At 33.4% G+C, this 17,898-nt stretch overlaps 2 protein-coding genes across 4 annotated transcripts in view; one reads left to right on the top strand and one right to left on the bottom strand.

The window, feature by feature from the left end:
* LOC127725335 (protein fem-1 homolog C-like) overlaps window positions 1–17,898 on the top strand; it is a 236,574-nt gene that overhangs the window by 112,486 nt on the left and 106,190 nt on the right. The gene's annotated exons all lie outside the window — the stretch shown is intronic.
* Window positions 22–17,898, bottom strand: part of LOC127725336 (uncharacterized) — a 62,008-nt gene continuing 44,131 nt past the window's right edge. For both annotated transcript variants that reach the window (XM_052232267.1, XM_052232266.1), the window contains exon 2: window positions 22–3,086. In XM_052232267.1, coding sequence (XP_052088227.1) covers window positions 1,575–3,086 — 1,512 coding nt within the window. In that variant the 3' untranslated portion in view covers window positions 22–1,574. The remainder of the gene's footprint in view (window positions 3,087–17,898) is intronic.

The following is a 17,898-nucleotide window of genomic DNA, read 5'->3' as shown; positions in this document are numbered from 1 at the left end:
ATAAACAATATAAAACTTAAGAATTACAGATTTGTGTATTAAAAAAAATATGTATCTGAAATAGTAATATTAACATAATTTCTTATCATTAACACCATAAAAGTACATGTAATTGAAATGGAATTGAAAAGTAATTTAGCATAACATGCTTTTTTTCAGTGTAATTAATTAAATTACCATTACATATAATTTCAAAAATGCTCAAATACACATAACATTCAATTACAATGAAAATTGTAATGCCTTACTTACCATTACATTACCCCATCCCTGCAGCATATTAAGTTATATTGTTTATTTTTTGTTGTATTATTTTGTAAATTAGGATTTGTAGCTGTGTTATAAAATCTGTTTAAACTTGATTGACAACATGTTATCGTCGATAATATCTGAAAAAGTATAGATAAAACGTTAAACAATATACATTCAAACAAACAAAATAGACAGGCAAATTATATTACTAAGTGTAAATATTAGAGTTCCATCCAATTAAAACACGCCCGATATGTCTATAACTAATCAAGGATGTTGAAATTTGCCCAAATACGTGAAAATGATCTTTTGATTTTAAATGCAATCACAGAACAGAGTTCCATTGTCCCCCGCGTTGCACATAATTTATCTATCCAAGGTACAAGGGCATAAATAACTTAGATAAATGATATGTTTAGATCAAATTCAATGTCATTTCTGATATAATTAATATTTCCAAGGGGCATAACTTATTAAATTTATTAGATTAGCACTTATTTTCGAAAGTGTCAAAAACATTGCCAATATAAACATATGATATAAGTTTCATAAAATTCTGGCAAGAATTGTACACATGAGAGCGCTAACGATGCAATTTTCCATATAATTAATATTTCCAAAGGGTATAACTCTTTTCTAAGATAATTATTAGATCAGCCCAGATTTTCGAACTCATCCGAGACATTGATGATGTAAACTTATAATATAAATTTCATAAATATCTGGCAAGAACTGTACACACGAGAGCGCGAAAGATGCAATTTTCCAGATAATAAATATTTCCAAGGGGCATAAATTTTTTTAAAATAATTGATCGGCACAGATTTTTGAACTCCTCCAAGACATCCCTGATATAAACCTACAATATAAATTAAATAAAAATCTGGCAAGTATCGTATATGATGGAGCGCTAACGATGCAATTTTCCATATAATTAATGTTTCCAAGGAGCATAACTCTTTTAAAAATAGTTCATTGGCACTGATTTTCGAACTAGTCCGAGACATTGCTGATATAAACCTATGATATAAGTTTTATAAAAATCAGCCAAGAATTATACATGTGAGAGCGTTAACAAGACCGGACGGACGAACGCACAGACGAATCGGCGGACGCCTGGTATTTCTATGTCCTCCGCAACGCGTTGCGCGGGGGACAAAAAGAATGATCGATCAATGCATTATACACAAAACTATCCATGACAGCTCTGTCTATTATTTTTTGTTATGTTATCTTATTATCTCCTTTAGATATAAATTCACGTGAAGTAAACTACTTTTTTACAAAAAGTTATTATTTGAACTTTTAATAATGAAGAACTATTACATAAAGCTATTATCAAAACTTTTCAGAAAGGAGTCGTGCTTAAATATTCTCCACCATTTCGTCATTCCGGGTATTAATTCATACCAGACCGCACTAGTCACGTATTTATCATATCTGCCCTTTAGCATGATGACGTCCCTGTCCTCAACCAGCTCACCACACGTCTTTCCCTCAACTTCGATCGTTAAAATTTCGTTTAGACATCTGCCATTAAATGGTTCATACATGAAGGATTTCCCCGGACATTGACGTGTGTTGAAGAACCAACGCCTTGTCCTATGTCGTCTATACGAGTCTAAACTAAACCAATAATGCTTATCGCCCCAAGAACTATAATGTATGGCAACTTTATCGCAAGCCTGGATGTAATCATATATTTCTCCGTAGATCCAGAAAACTTCACCTCGACAATGATATTTATACTGGTATTGTTCTCCAGCCACAAAAGGATTATCAATTTCAGGACAATTTCTTATGGCGCATTTAGTTCCCGACCCCCAACAACTCATCCAAGAACTCCAAAACCGTGTCTTGGAATATCCTGTTCCAAGATCAAGATATTTGAATGACACTGTATCTGAGCTTCGGATAAACCTACTATGTCCAGAATAACCTGACAGTTGTTTCCATGCATCTAAAGGGAATTGTTCATTCCATGAATTTACAACTTCTTTGTATTTCAATCTACTCTTGTGTTTTGATTCAATGATAGTAGCAGATTTGTGAATAGCCCACATGACATATTTATAGTGATTCTTGAGAGCAGTTTTTATTTTATTCTGAAGTAAATTTTTTAAATGTATTTCTGCATCATTCCCAGCATATATCATTAGTTCTGCCACCCATAAACCAATTTGTGTGGTGACAAACTCTCTATAATATTCTAGGCTCGATGTCGGATCATTTTGAATATGGAACTGGTGCCCGTCATTACCAATATCTGTAGCTAAAGAAACTATTTTTATTTTGAAAAATTCCCAAGTTGTTGAATTTACACGGCTTTTATATTCCTGTAATAACGAAGATTGTTTTTGCAAGCTTATTCCATTTTTTAAGACAGAATCGTTCCACTGCTCTATCTTGTAACCTTGCACTTGTAAAACGCTAAATGCATTTTTAATTTGTTCACCGTAGTCTCTTAGTTTCATTTTCATTTCAGCAGTTGCCTGCTTATTCATCTCATTTCTAATATCCGCAATAACGTCTGCTCTAATTGATTGATAGGAACCTGATGTAGGCCAAATTAAGTCTAAGAGAGTTCCGACAACAAATAGTGAAACTACCTTAAACAAGGGATTTGAAATGGACAGCGCTATACCTATTCCTGTAAGTGCCACCGATGATGTAAAATCCGCTATTTTTCGTCCATTTTTGTTCAAATTGGTGTCTCTTTTACACCTTTTAAGGACTGTGCTTTTAAAATCATCAATTTTCTTACAGTCCACAAGAGCTAAATGAAGCACTATACATATGATGATACAACACCAAAACCGCTTTGATGGAGCCATCTGAAAATAAATTTTTAACAGTAAATGTATACAAATTCTAATAAATTTCTATAATCTACACTAATTATTAAGCAAATTTTAACAATAAAGGCAACAAAAAAATAGAAAGATGTGTAATGATTGCTAATGAGACAACTCTCAATCCAAGACTTCAAGTCGTCGATGTAAGCAACTATCGAAAAAGTAAGATAACAAAAATACCAAACTCCAAGGAAAATTCAAAACGGAAAGTCCTTTATCAAATGACAAACTCAAAAGCTGTAACATATCAAACGAATGGAAAACAACTGTCACATTCCTGACTTGGTACAGGCATTTCCTGATGTAGGAAATGTTGGATTAAACATAGTTTAATAGCTAGCTGAACCTCTCACCTGTATGACAGTCGCCAACAATACGTGAGCAAAACAAACATACATTTTAGATAAAATGTTAAAAATTGGGGTACAGCAGTCAACATTTAAGGAATGATTGTAATATATTTTCTGTTTATATAGCAATAACACCAAAAATGTTGTGCACACTGAATAACTCGCGTTGCGGGTTATTTAAAAGTGTGCACCACATTTTTGAGGTTATTTCGAATAGACAGGAAAAACATTACAGTCCTTGCTTATAAATTAATTCTAAATTGCATTTTTTAAGGAGTAAATTATGAAAAAAAACTTCACGATGATGACGTCACTGCCACATGACAAAATTATGTCTATGAGCTGATAGACAAAACACTTTCAGCCAATCAGAAGACGTGTTACATCCAAAATTAAATTCATGTGTTATAATCTTAATCACTAAAAAAACCAAACAACTATGTCAACAAAGAAAATAATGGCATATAGACACTGTATTGACAAAACACATATTATTAAGCAAAAATGAAAGACAAGAATAAAACACAATGACCATATCACAATGACACAATGGCGGGATGTATAAATACCAAGCCACGCTAAAAGGAGATTACCAAAAATGGACTAAACAGTAAAAGTTAATAATATACAAAGTCAAATAAAAAGAACACTATAACACGTAATTAAGATGACAAACAACGTCAGTACCTAGAATCTATACTTCAAGACCATCATGTATTATTTTAAGTTGATACGTAATATGTATAAGCAAGGTCTTGCACGGTATCTGTCGATGTATTTTTTTAGAAAAATGACTAGACGTTCTTTGACATAACCCTGGTTTATCAGCTTCCAAACACTGGTGACGTTTTATTAAGTCTGAGTAGCAGCTGCAAACTCTTTAATGCCGAATGAGGTTGGAAATGTATATCCCATATCCAGGTGAAGTTGGTATACTGCTGCTAAAGTTGGGTGAATTTATAATTTCAAAATCAAAATCGTCTCGTTTGTCATAGATTGTGGTACTGAGTTGACCGAATTCGAGGTAAAAGTCTAAAAATGAGGCGGAGGAAGCCGTGACTGTTGTTTCGTCTATTCCTAGTTCTGGAGGATATATTAATGGAACCCAATCAGAAAATTTGGATTGTAAATGGAAAGAACATCATCAAATATATCAGAATGTGAAATTAAATGATCTGGCTTCTTTGATCTTCTTGTTTTTGACAAGTGTCTGAAGGAACTTCTAGCTAGCTATTAACTGCCCCAAAATGACCAGTGTTGAATAATTCAAACGAGAAAACCAACGGCCTAATTCATATACAAAACATTGTAACGAGAAAAAAATTTCGTTTTGGAAAGAAAGGAGACAATTTTTAATCAAATCAATTGTATTATAAATTAAAGGAACATATTAAGGAGGAGCAATATGTGAAGTGATTTGCGAATACTCAGAAATCTTTTTTTATTTTATTTTTTTTAAAGTAATTCTTGTAAGTAAAACATGACATCATTATTTAAGATAAGGTACATCATTAACAAAAATGGTGTTAGTACTAAAATAAAACGGGCAAAACAAGTGGAAAAGTATACTATAAAAAAGTGGAACAAGAGGTTAATTGAAAACTACGAAACAATTTTGATGATTCAATTTAGTTTTGAAATCTGAATTTGTCTGAAATAGATATGCTGCTTACATTTGAAAACTCAACTAGAGCAGGAGTTGCCATGATGACTCATAGACATAGTAAAGCTTATTATTCATATATGGTGGACTATGGTAAAACACGAACAACTAAATTCTTATCTCATATAGATGCTTATTACAGTTTATATGGATCGGCTATGACACAACATTTACCTAAAGGTTTTGATTTGGATAGATCCATGGTAAATTGAACAGATTTTAAACAAACCAGATGATAATGATTATAGATATATGATCAAATGCGATTTTGATTATCCAAAAAACTTCATGATACCCATAATGACTATCAACTAGCACCAGAAGATTTGAAATTTAAAAGATTGGCAAACTAATACCAACATAAAATAACCGCACCAATTATGTGCTCCATTATTGAAATCATAAACCATATATATTTACCACTTGGAATAAAAATGATTAGGTTATATAGAATAATTATTTTTGATCAATGCATAACGCCTATCTACATTACACCAACTCTTGATGATTCGTTTGGACGAACTGTTTTACAAAGAAGACATATATAATCTAATCTCTATCAAAAATAAGTTCCCTTTTTGCTACCAGATTTGGTGAGCAGTATACCTTTACCACCTCCGACACCGCCCAATGACATTGATTCCAACTTTTTGTAACAAGACAAAGATGTATCTGATCCACGCGAACTTGATATGTGTCGGAAAATTTGTGTTCGATAATTTATTGTTGGGAAAACAAAACAAGTGTGAAAATAACTATGTTTGTGGACGGCACAACAATGGCGACTCGGTACATCTCTCACAAAATTGTTTCAAAAATACACCGACAGACCATTTGGAAAACACCAAATTTATTTGTCTCTTCCAACAAAACCCTTATATAAATATGAAGAGGTGGTATGAGTGCCAATGAGACAACTCTCCATCCAAGTCACAATGTATAAAAAGTTAACAATTATAGGTCGTAGTACGGCCTTTAACACGGACCCTTAGTTCACACCGAACAGCAAGCTATAAAGTGCCCCAAAATGACTATTGTAAAACAATTCAAACACGAAAACCAACGGTCTAATCGATGTAAAAAATGAGAAACGAGAAACACCTATGAACCACACCATTAAACGACAACCGCTGAACAACAGGCTCCAAACTTGATTTGACTCTTCCAACAAAACACCACTTTTATTTGTCTCTTCGAACAAAACACCAACATCCTATTTATCGAGACCACTGTAGTGTTATCAACAAAGAAGAATTTGGTCAGCTGTGCAATCGATTTTGGTCCAAAACACATGCGTTTGTCACCATCTGTCTAGTATGTTTTTTTTAATTTTAGTTCATTTATATGTTTTAGAATTTAGTGTGACGTCCATTTTCACTGAACTAGCACACAATTTTAGTTAGGGGCCAGCTGAGGACCACCTTCGGGTGCGGGATTTTCTCGCTGCATTGAAGACCCATTGGTGGCCTTCGGCTGTTGTCTGCTCTTTGGTCGGGTTGTTGTCTCTTTGACATATTCCCCATTTCCATTTTCCATTTTATTGATCTCACCAGCTTAAAATCAAATGGAAAGAATATTTGTATATTTTGTATATTAGATAATTTCTACAGAGTATAAAACAAAAGACAAAAAATGAAAAAGTACTGAAAATTTTTGATGATTTTAATAAAACTTTAAATTTAAAGTTTAACTCTGAATCTAAATTTGAGACAGAAACTACATCTCTCTCCAGTCGTTTATCTTATCCTTACATTACACTTTTCTTCGTTCTACTTGTTTTATCCATCTGAGGTGATATTCCTTGGAGCCGTTTTCGAATCTTTCTTCCCACTGTGAAATGTTTATTCTAGAAATGGTTTGCTATTGATGTCATTAAGGTAAGTGGGCAAAGCTTATTGAATCCAAACAGGAGGGTGAGTGTGATTGTGTGTATGTCCATACATTTGTAAGTGGGAACCCATTGAAATATTGAAAAATATCTGTAGTGAGTGAAGTGCTGAAACAAATGACCAAAACATATGACGTTAACGGATTTATTTTAACTCGCCGAAACAAGAACTAACACCATAGACATGAAAAGAAATAAAAAATAAATCATTAATAAAATGCTCCGCAGGGCGCAGCTTGATACGACCGCAGAGGTCGAACCCTGAACAGTTGGGGCAAGTATGGACACAACATTCAAGCTTGATACAGCCCTGAATTTGGATTGTGATTAAATATTTGACACAGCATAGGTTTCTGACACAGAATGAATGTGGTCTAAGAACTTAAAAATTTTAAATTGGACATTCACCTATTATGGTCCAATATCCAAAATCTAAATACATGGTTAGATTCAGCATATCAAAGAACCCCAAGAATTCAATTTTTGATGAAATCAAACAAAGTTTAATTTTGGACCCTTTTGACCTCAATGTGGACAAAGTTGATAACGGGGCCCAAAAATCAAAAATCTAAATACATGGTTAGATTCAGCATATCAAAGAACCCCATATATTCAATTTTTGTTGAAATCAAACAAAGTTTAATTTTGGACCCCGATTTGGACCAACTTGAAAACTGGGCCCATAATCAAAAATCTAAATACATGTTTAGATTCAGCATATCAAAGAACCCTAAGAATTCAATTTTTGTTAAAATCAAACTAAGTTTAATTTTGGACCCTTTGGACCTTAATGTAGACCAATTTGAAAACGGAACCAAAAATTAAGAATGTAAATACACGGTTAGATTCGGCATATCAAAGAACCCCAATAATTCAATTTTTGATGAAATCAAACAAAGTTTAATTTTGGACCCTTTGGACCTCAATGTTGACCAATTTAAAAACGGGGCCCAAAATCCAAAAACTAAATACACGGTTAGATTCAGCATATTCAAGAACCCCAAGATTTCAAGAATAAAACCCCATTGAAATTGGTCAAGAAATAAGCAATTTATACGAAGTATCTTCTTTTGCACAATACTGTGCAATTAAATATTTCTTGCTATTGCGCATTACTGTACAATTGACAATTTCTTGCTATTGTGCAATATTGTGCTATTGGATATTTCTTGCTATTGTGCAATACTGTGCAATTGAAGATTTCTTGCTATTGCGCAATACTGTGCAATTGAAGATTTCTTGCTATTGTGCAATACTGTGCAATTGAAAATTTCTTGCTATTGCACAATACTTATTATACAATAATTTACACATCCTGTTTGGTGTGTATCTCCTACCATATCATTATTATTTGCTTTTAAATATAAATCAGAAATAACCAACTTAAAATGGAAAATTTTAAAAGAAAAAAAAAGGAAAAAAAAAAAATCTCCCCCCCCCAAATTTTTTGAACCCCCTTGTGATTCATCACCCCCAACATCAATCCCAGCCTTCCCTTTGTGGTATGGTACCTTGCAGTACAATTTCAGAGAGATCCATACACTTGAACACAAGTTATTGTCTGGAAACTAGAAAAATGTGTTTTTTGGCCCCTTTTTGGCCCCAAATTCCTAAACCTTTAGGGCAATTACCCCCAAACTCAAACCCAGCTTTCCCTTTGTGATATGGAACCTTGTAGTACAATTTCAGAAAGATCCATACACTTACACACAAGTTATTGTCCTGAAACTAGAAAAATGCTTGTTTTTTTGCCCCTTTTTGGCCCCTAATTCCTAAAATATTGAGGCAATTACCCCCATCATCAATCCCAGCCTTCCCTTTGTGGTATGGTACCTTGCAGTACAATTTCAGAGAGATCCATACACTTGAACACAAGTTATTGTCTGGAAACTACAAAAATGCTTATTTTTGGCCCCTTTTTGGCCCCCAATTCCTAAACGTTTCGGCAATTACGCCCAAACTCAATTCCAGCTTTCCCTTTGTGATATGGAACCTTGTAGTACAATTTCAGAAAGATCCATACACTTACACACAAGTTATTGTCATGAAACTAGAAAAATGCTTGTTTTTTCCCCTTTTTTGGCCCCCAATTCCTAAAATTTTGAGGCAATTACCCCCAAAATCAATCCCAGCATTCCTTTTGTGATATGGAACCTTGTGGTACAATGTCAGAGAGATCCATACACTAACACACAAGTTATGTCTGGAAGTTACAAAAATGCATATTTTTGGCCCCTTTTTGGGCCCTAATTCCTTTACTGTTGGTACCATAATCCCCAAAATCAATCACAACCTTCCTTTTGTGGTATTGAACCTTGTGGTAAAATTTTATAGAGATCCATTCACTTAAACTAAAGTTAGAGTGCGAAAACCAATGTGTCTTCGGACGACGCCGGACGACGCCAGACGACGACGACGACGCCAACGTCATACCAATATACTACCACAAAAATTTTTTTGCGGTCGTATAAAAAGGCGCAACGTATAAAAAGCGAATAAGGAACGAATAAGAAGCAGGGTATCAGTCGAACGTGGAAACAGTTACATACGCGCTAAAAGGACAATTTCACCTCTACGAACCAAGAACAAACACCAAAGACAAGACTAAATGTGTCGGAAAGCCACGAATGGTCCCGTTGACAAAACAAAATTGAAACCGTTTTTAGGAGTGGAAATTTGGGAATGAAAGTCCGTATAACTGTTATTTTTACGAAATTTTTATGCTCCAAAGCCCGAAATTTCGGCAAAAATCAGAGGAGCGGACCCAAACGTAAACCAAATTTGTAACTCATCATAATAGACAAACATACTAAAGAACTGCTCAATATGTGAAGGCGTTTAGAAAAAAAAGGATAACTGTTATTTTCACAAAACTTTCCAAGTCCAAAGACTGTAATTTCGGAAATAATCAGCGGAGCGGACCTAAACGTTAACAAGATCTGTAACTCATCAAAGTAGACTAAGGTAGCAATTCACAGTTAGGAGTATGGTTTCGCATTTTGGCCCCTGTGGATTTTTCAAATATGAAAGTTATTGTGCAATAAAATTCATTTTAAGACAGCAGATGACTAATTTAGCCATCAAAGTGGGTTTATAAGAAAATCAAGATTATTGTTTACAAGTTTTATGGGCTATTTTCTGATTGACTGTCCGTATTTTCATAGCTAGAACGGCCATAGGTCCAGAAATTATTGTAATGTTTACAAACACTATTTTTTTCATACGAACTTTTTGACGCAGTTTTATAAAAAATGAGACGAAAGACATATGATTTTTATTTGATCTCTTGAAAGATAAATTTAAACAGTTTTAGAAAAGATATTACTCAAAGGAATTGAAATTCTAATTTTGGCCAAATTTTGGTCAAATATGTGACATCTTTGCCCCGCTATTTGCAATATTTTATTGTAAATAAATGTAGATTGTTGCCATGGATACACCAAAAATAAATAATGTTTAACCATTTTAACTCCTAGATATCAAATCTATGGAAGATACTGATTATAAACATATGCACATATATGACACAAACAGTAGGCTTAATTTGTAAGAAAGCAAGGAATAGGGGATGGTAAAATTTATGAGGTTAAATTTTTTTTCTTTTTCCTAACTGTATATTTCTTCCTAACATACTAAAAATCAGCTCAATATGGGAAGGCGTTTAGAAAATAAAAAATCCGTATAACTGTTATTTTCCCGAAACTTTTCAAGTCCAAAGCCCGTAATTTCGGCAAAAATCAGCGATGCGGACCCAAACGTAAACTCGATCTGTAACCCATCATAGTAGACTAACATACTAAAGATCAGCTCAATATGTGAAGGTGTTTAGAAAAAAAAAGCCCGTATAACAGTGTGTTCCGGAGTGACGGAATGATTAAATGACGGAATGACAGGACAACGACCACTTTGTGGCGGGACATAAAAAGAAAACAAAAGAAAAGAAAGCATTAAAAAGGTGCAACGTAAAAAAAGCGAATAAGAACCAAATAAGTAGCAAATAAGTCGCAAAGTAACAGGTTATCGACCGAGCGCAGAAACTGGCACATATGCGCTAACGGGGTTATTTAACCTCCAAGAAACCAAAACTAACACCACAGACATGAAAAGAAATCATTAAAAGGGGGTATCGTATAATAAGCGAATAAATAAAGAATAAGTAACAGGGTATCAGTCGAACGCAGAAACGGGTACACATGCGCTAATATAGTAATTTCACTTCTACGAATCCAGAACTACCACCAGAGACAAGAAAATAAAAGAAAATAATGCATTTAAAATGGTCCAACGTACAAAAGTCGAATAAGGAACAAATAAATAGCGAACAAGTAAGTGGGCATCAGTCGAGCATAGAGACGCGGACATACGCTCTAACACGGTAATTTCAACTCACCGAACCCAAAGCTAACACCAGAGACAAGAAAATAAAAGAAAAGAAAGCATTAATAAAATGCTCCGATGGGGCGCAGCTTGATACGACCGCAGAGGTCGAACCCTGAACAGTTGGGGCAAGTATGGACACAACATTCAAGCTTGATACAGCACTGAATTTGGATTGTAGTTAAATATTTGACACAGCATAGGTTTCTGACACAGAATGAAAGTGGTCTAAGAAATAAAAATTTTCAATTTACCTATTCAAACCATATCATTATTATTTGCTTTTATATATAAATCAGAAATAACCAATTTAAAATGGAAAATTCTAAAGAAAAAAAAGGAAAAAAAAATCCCCCCCCCCAATTTTTTGAACCCCCTTATGATTCATCACCCCAAAACTCAAACCCAGCCTTTCCTTTGTGGTATGGTACCTTGCAGTACAATTTCAGAGAGATCCATACACTTGAACAAAAGTTATTGTCTGGAAACTAGAAAAATGCTTATTTTTTGGCCCCTTTTTGGCCCCAAATTCCTAAACGTTTAGGGCAATTACCCCCAAACTCAAACCCAGCTTTCCCTTTGTGATATGGAACCTTGCAGTACAATTTCATAAAGATCCATACACTCACACACAAGTTATTGTCCTGAAACTAGAAAAATGCTTGTTTTTTTGCCCTTTTAATGGCCCCTAATTCCTAAAATTTTGAGGAAATTACCCCCAAAATCAATCCCAGCCTTCCCTTTGTGGTATGGTACCTTGCAGTACAATTTCAGAGAGATCCATACACTTGAACACATGTTATTGTCTGGAAACTAGAAAATGCTTATTTTTAGCCCCTTTTTGGCCCCTTCTTCCTATGCTTTTTGGTCAATTACCCCCAAACTCAATTCCAGCTTTTCCTTTGTGATATGGAACCTTGTAGTACAATTTCATAAAGATCCACACACTTACACACAAGTTATTGTCATGAAACTAGAAAAATGCTTGTTTTTTGCTCCTTTTTGGCCCCTAATTCCTAAAATTTGGAGGCAATTACTCCAAAATCAATCCCAGCATTCCCTTTGTGATATGGAACCTTGTAGTACAATGTCAGAGAGATCCATACACTTACACACACGTTATTGTCATGAAACTAGAAAAATGCTTGTTTTTTGCCCCTTTTTGGCCCCTAATTCCTAAAATTTGGAGGCAATTACTCCAAAATCAATCCCAGCATTCCCTTTGTGATATGGAACCTTGTGGTACAATGTCAGAGAGATCCATACACTTACACACAAGTTATGTCTGGAAGTTACAAAAATGCTTATTTTTAGCCCCTTTTTGGCCCCTAATTCCTTAACTGTTGGTACCATAACCCCCAAAATCAATCCCCACCTTCCTTTTGTGGTATTGAACCTTATGGTAAAATTTCTTTGAGATCCATTTACTTAAACTAAAGTTAGAGTGCGAAAACTAATGTGTCTTCGGACGACGACAACGACGCCGGACGACGACGACGACGACGCCAACGTCATTCCAATATACGACCACAAAAATTTGTTTGCGGTCGTATAAAAAGGTAAAAGTAAAGAACGAATGAGGAACAAATAAGTAGCTGAAAAGTTACAGGGATTCAGTCGAGCGCCGATACGGGTACATACGCGCTAGTAGGGTATTTTCACCTCTACGAACCAATAACTAACACCACTGACACAAAAAAAGAAATGAAAAGAAATCTTTTAAAGGAAGCAACATATTTAAAACGAATAAGGAACGAACAAATAGCGAATAAGTAACAGGGTATCAGTCGAGTGCGGAAACAGGAACATACTGCTAACAGGGTAATTTTACCTCCTCGAACCAATATTTTACACCAGAGTTAATAAAAGAAAAGAAATTAAAGCATTAAAAGGGGCAACATATTGAAAGCGAATAAGATACGAATAAGGAATAAGTAACGAATAAGGAATAAGTAACGAATATGTAACGAATAAGGAATAAGTAACGAATAATGAAATAGGAATAAATAACCAATTTGACGACCCTGAGAAACATTTTAAAAATGCAAAAATGATCAGCAAGACCAGACCTACAAATAAATCAACAAGGCCGAAAAATGTGTATGGATTGATATTTTAGTCTCCGTTACATTATTTCTTTGTCAGGTGTTCTTCTTCATACAAAGCTCTGTTTCCTTTTCTAGATGTGGCTACAAAAATTGTTTTTGTTTTATTCAGCTTTTTTAACGTTTATATATTAGATTTTGGATTTTAAATATTTTGGGCTGTAGCATCATTTAAGAGACATGTATTGTCGTAATGCGCATCTGGTGCAGTTAAATGGTACCCTGTTTTTTTTTTATTGTGTCATCGAACCAGTATTTGTCAATTGTTCAATGTTTATTTTGCATACTAACAAACTGATGGGTTGAGTCTATTTCAACATATTTTTATCGTTTTCTGGTGTCGTGCTGTTACACTACTGTCCCGTGTTAAGAGGAGGGTTTGGATCCAACAATAACATTTAACCCCGCTGCTTATATACTATGATTACCTGTCCCAAGTTTGGAGCCTGTACTTTTGTGGTTGTCCCTTGTTAACGTATTTCATATTTTGTTTTCGTTAATTGCTTTTTTTATATATATACTAGGCCGTTGGTTTTCTAGTCTGAATGTTCTGTGCAGTATATCTAAGGCAGTTAATGTCCACCTTAGCTGAGAGTTATCTAGATTAAAGCAAACTAAGAACAAATATACTTTGCCTATGTCATGTGAGAACATGCAATCTTATGATTCGCGTGTGACCCTGCATTAACGACATAGTTGATCAGTTTTTTTTTTGTACAAACTTTGTCGTTTTATTATGAAATATATGAAAGACTGATATCTCTGCTATTCAATTCTTACCTGCTTCGGGTGTACAGAATGGTGATGTAAGTGTAAAAGGCAAATGTTCGAGGAGAGGTATTTGGTAAATATTTTCCCGAATAGACTTAATAGGGTTTGATAAGGGATTCTGAGGCGAGCAAATCAGAAAATCGCTCAGGACTCAGAATCCTAAAAATGATTAGGGGAGTGGGTAAAAAGTGAAATGTTTTTGTTGTTGTATACTTTGCCCTATACATAAAAATACATCTTTCTTTGAATAATATTCCTCTGAACATATTCTTAAGGGAAATAAAATAAATTAATCTACACTTAAGAACCCTTTCAGTTATAATTTGTCATACACAAATTTAAAAGTACATCAAACAGAATTAAAACTGTAGGAGATGTGGGTTATTCGTCATAAAGACAGCCTTCAAACGACAAAAACCACATAAGGACATCTAGAGGGCAACACATAGTATTCAACATTAGACAGGTGTCTACAAAATATGTCGAGTTCTAAATCGTCACGAATTTATGTAAACATTATGAATAAATTTAACAGAAACAATCAAAGATCTGCATGAATATTTAAAAAAACATTCATTTAAATTGACGGCATCATGTGTTAAAAACATCTAAAACAACTCATACATCGTTCGGGTCAAGTAATGTCACTTCAGCCTTGCAGATTAAATAACATATACCGATTTGCTTCTTCAATAACTATAACTTAAACTTCGACTAAATTTGTTAGCTTGCGGAGTTAGTTTGAAAATTATCTGAATAACATATAACATTTTTATCAAAACAAAATCAAATCAAAATCAAATCAAATCAAGTGTATTGTACAAAAACAGGCCTCCAGCCCACGATACATTTATAAGTTCTCAATTTATATTGTCAACTACAGTTTAATAGTAACATATATTAAACAATACAACACACACTTATTGTACATATATATATATATATCGTATTAATTTGTAAAATATTTGTAATAGACCAGTATTTGTAATTAATTGATTTATTTACCAAGTATATTCATTTTCATAAAGTCACAGTGACAACATTCCTCTGTACAGCATTTAGCCTTTTTCAAAAACATAGCAAGAGTCTTCAAAGTATTTAAATTTTTATTTAAAAAAGACTAATTAACGTGTCTTTTTTACAAAAAATGTACAGTTACTTTGACACCAAAATGGTTAAAAAATATCTCCTTATATCAGCCAAAATGGGACAAACTAGTACAAAATGGAATCCATCTTCAATTTCCTTTGTATTACAAATTTTTGCAACCAATTGTCCCTTGATTGATTTTCATGTCTAAATTGTTCTATAGCAAGCTTATGGTACAGTACTTGCAACCTTAGGCGTTACTGTTTGATGTGAACTTGACTGATCGGTGAATGATCGGTGACGGATGTTGTTTGACTGATCGATGACTGATCGGTGATCGATGACTGATCGGTGATCGATAACCCATAGAATCCGTCAGATACGTCAAATAAGCTATGTGAGAGTTACCGTGACAACGGTCAGTGATCGATCTGTAAAGTAATTATATGCACGGATCGGACGGATACGTATATAGTTAAAATTCTTCTGTAAAACGAACTCCAAAGTACTTACATTCGATAAACGCGGACCTCTACGAAGACATCTTTACTTGTTAATTTGTAATCAACTTGGTCGCAATAACACATAAAAAAAATATATAAATTACTTTTCACGCATTATATGTATTACTTCATATTCTCTTATTTTAATAGAGAATGCAATCATTTCTTCATTGTAATGAAAGTTATTGACCGCCATTGGATTTTTGTACTTTTTATAGTTTAGGATTGGGTTTTTTTTTCATAAAAGTAAACGAATATCAGAGAATATATACTAAAATGTTGTTAGCGTTGTTCAAAATTACCAATTTTCTTCTTTTGATAAAAAATAATGCAATGTTATTTGTAACTAGTTATTTCAAAGGCCTCAAGATACTTAATAGTGTAAAGAGAATAATACTTGAATTTCAAGGACAAAATACTAAATTTTTGTTTGCGTTGCTTTAAAATGCAAATAATTCTTTATTTATATCAAAAGTAATGCAACATCAATTGTAATCAGTCATTATAGATGCATTTAGATAAGTAATTTTGTATAAGATGTGAATAATTTATAGAGGGTGGTAAAGGGTTATTTTCGTGCAACGTGTTTTGCCATTTTTATTTCACGTGCAGCCGTGAAAAAGGTTCGTTATTTACCGTGTTTCGTGAAATCGGTAAAAAGATCAACGTGCAAGAAATTTTTATTTGTTCGTTCATCGTGAAATGGCAATTTTATTTCGCGTTCTTCCGTGCAGTTACCCCCCTTTACGCCCCTCTTTATACATTTGTAGATGAATATGCATTAACTTTTGTTTTTGTTGAATAAAAATGCAATCATTTCTTTTTTTATTTTAGGATTGGTAATTTTTCGTAGAATTAAATGAATGTCAGAGAAAATATACTAGAATGTTGCTCGCATTATTTAAAATTACCAAGTTTTCTTCTTTTGATAAAAAATAATGCAATGTTTTTTGTAACTAGTTATTTCAAAGGCCTCTAGATAAGATTTTTTATCAGAATTTTAGATATATAAGGCCTAAACTTTTGTTTGTATTGAATATGAATGCAATAATTTCTTTATTTGGATAAAAATTATGAACCGCCATTTGATTTTAGTACTTTTTGTATATCAGGATTGGTTGTTTTTCATAAAATATGCTGAATTTAAGAGAAAAGATACTAAATTTTTGTTCAAGTTGTTTAAAAATGCAATTATTTCTTCTTTTATATCAGAAATAATGCAACGTCAATTGCAATCAGTCATTATAAATGCCTTTAGATAAGTAATTTTGTATAAAATGTGAATAATTGAAGGATAAATATGCATAAACTTTTGTTTTTGTTGAATAAGAGTGCAATCATTTCTTTATTTAAATGGAAATTATTGACTGCCATTGGATGTTTGTACTTTTGGAGTTCAGGATTGGTTGTTTTTTCATAAAATTAAAAGAATATCAGAGAAAATATACTAAAATGTAGTTTGCATTGTTTAAAATTTTCGATTTTTCTTTTTTTTGATAAACAAGAAATTCTATGTTTTTTGTAACTAGTTATATCAAAGGCCTCAAGATTGAAATAAAACAATTAATTTCCCCATAGGCGACAATGATAGCCTTTTTCGAGATACAGACTTTAGAAAGTTGATTTTTTTTAACGAAACCTTGCTAGAATTAAAGAAAAGTTATTAGGACAGTATTTTTTGGTCCAAAAAATATAGATTCGCGTTGCTTTTCTTAGCGTAATTTGTACTTATCTCCCATGCCTATCAATTTTGCACTTAAAAATACGTGTCTCATCCTAGCGTTTAAAAGACATCTCAGTTCCGTAAGGGCTAAGGAAAATAATTTATTTGGCCTTTGGTATAATGTAGAATGCACGAAGTCTCTAATAACAAAATATAACGGGCGCACATATCAACCAATCAGGATTAGCTATACTCTTAATTCTGAATACCATGTTATTTCTCATAAAATGGCTGCGCCCATAAAATATAATGGTTGATTGTAACCTATACGGTATTTAATACATTCTAGAATCATGCAATTCATAGTTCGTTAGATGCGCAA

This window comes from Mytilus californianus, unplaced genomic scaffold (genome assembly GCF_021869535.1).
Source record: "Mytilus californianus isolate M0D057914Y unplaced genomic scaffold, xbMytCali1.0.p SCAF_15, whole genome shotgun sequence".
NCBI classification, from domain to species: Eukaryota; Metazoa; Mollusca; class Bivalvia; order Mytilida; family Mytilidae; genus Mytilus; species Mytilus californianus.
Note: the sequence above shows the minus strand (reverse complement) of the source record. Positions and strands in the feature narration are given on the sequence as shown.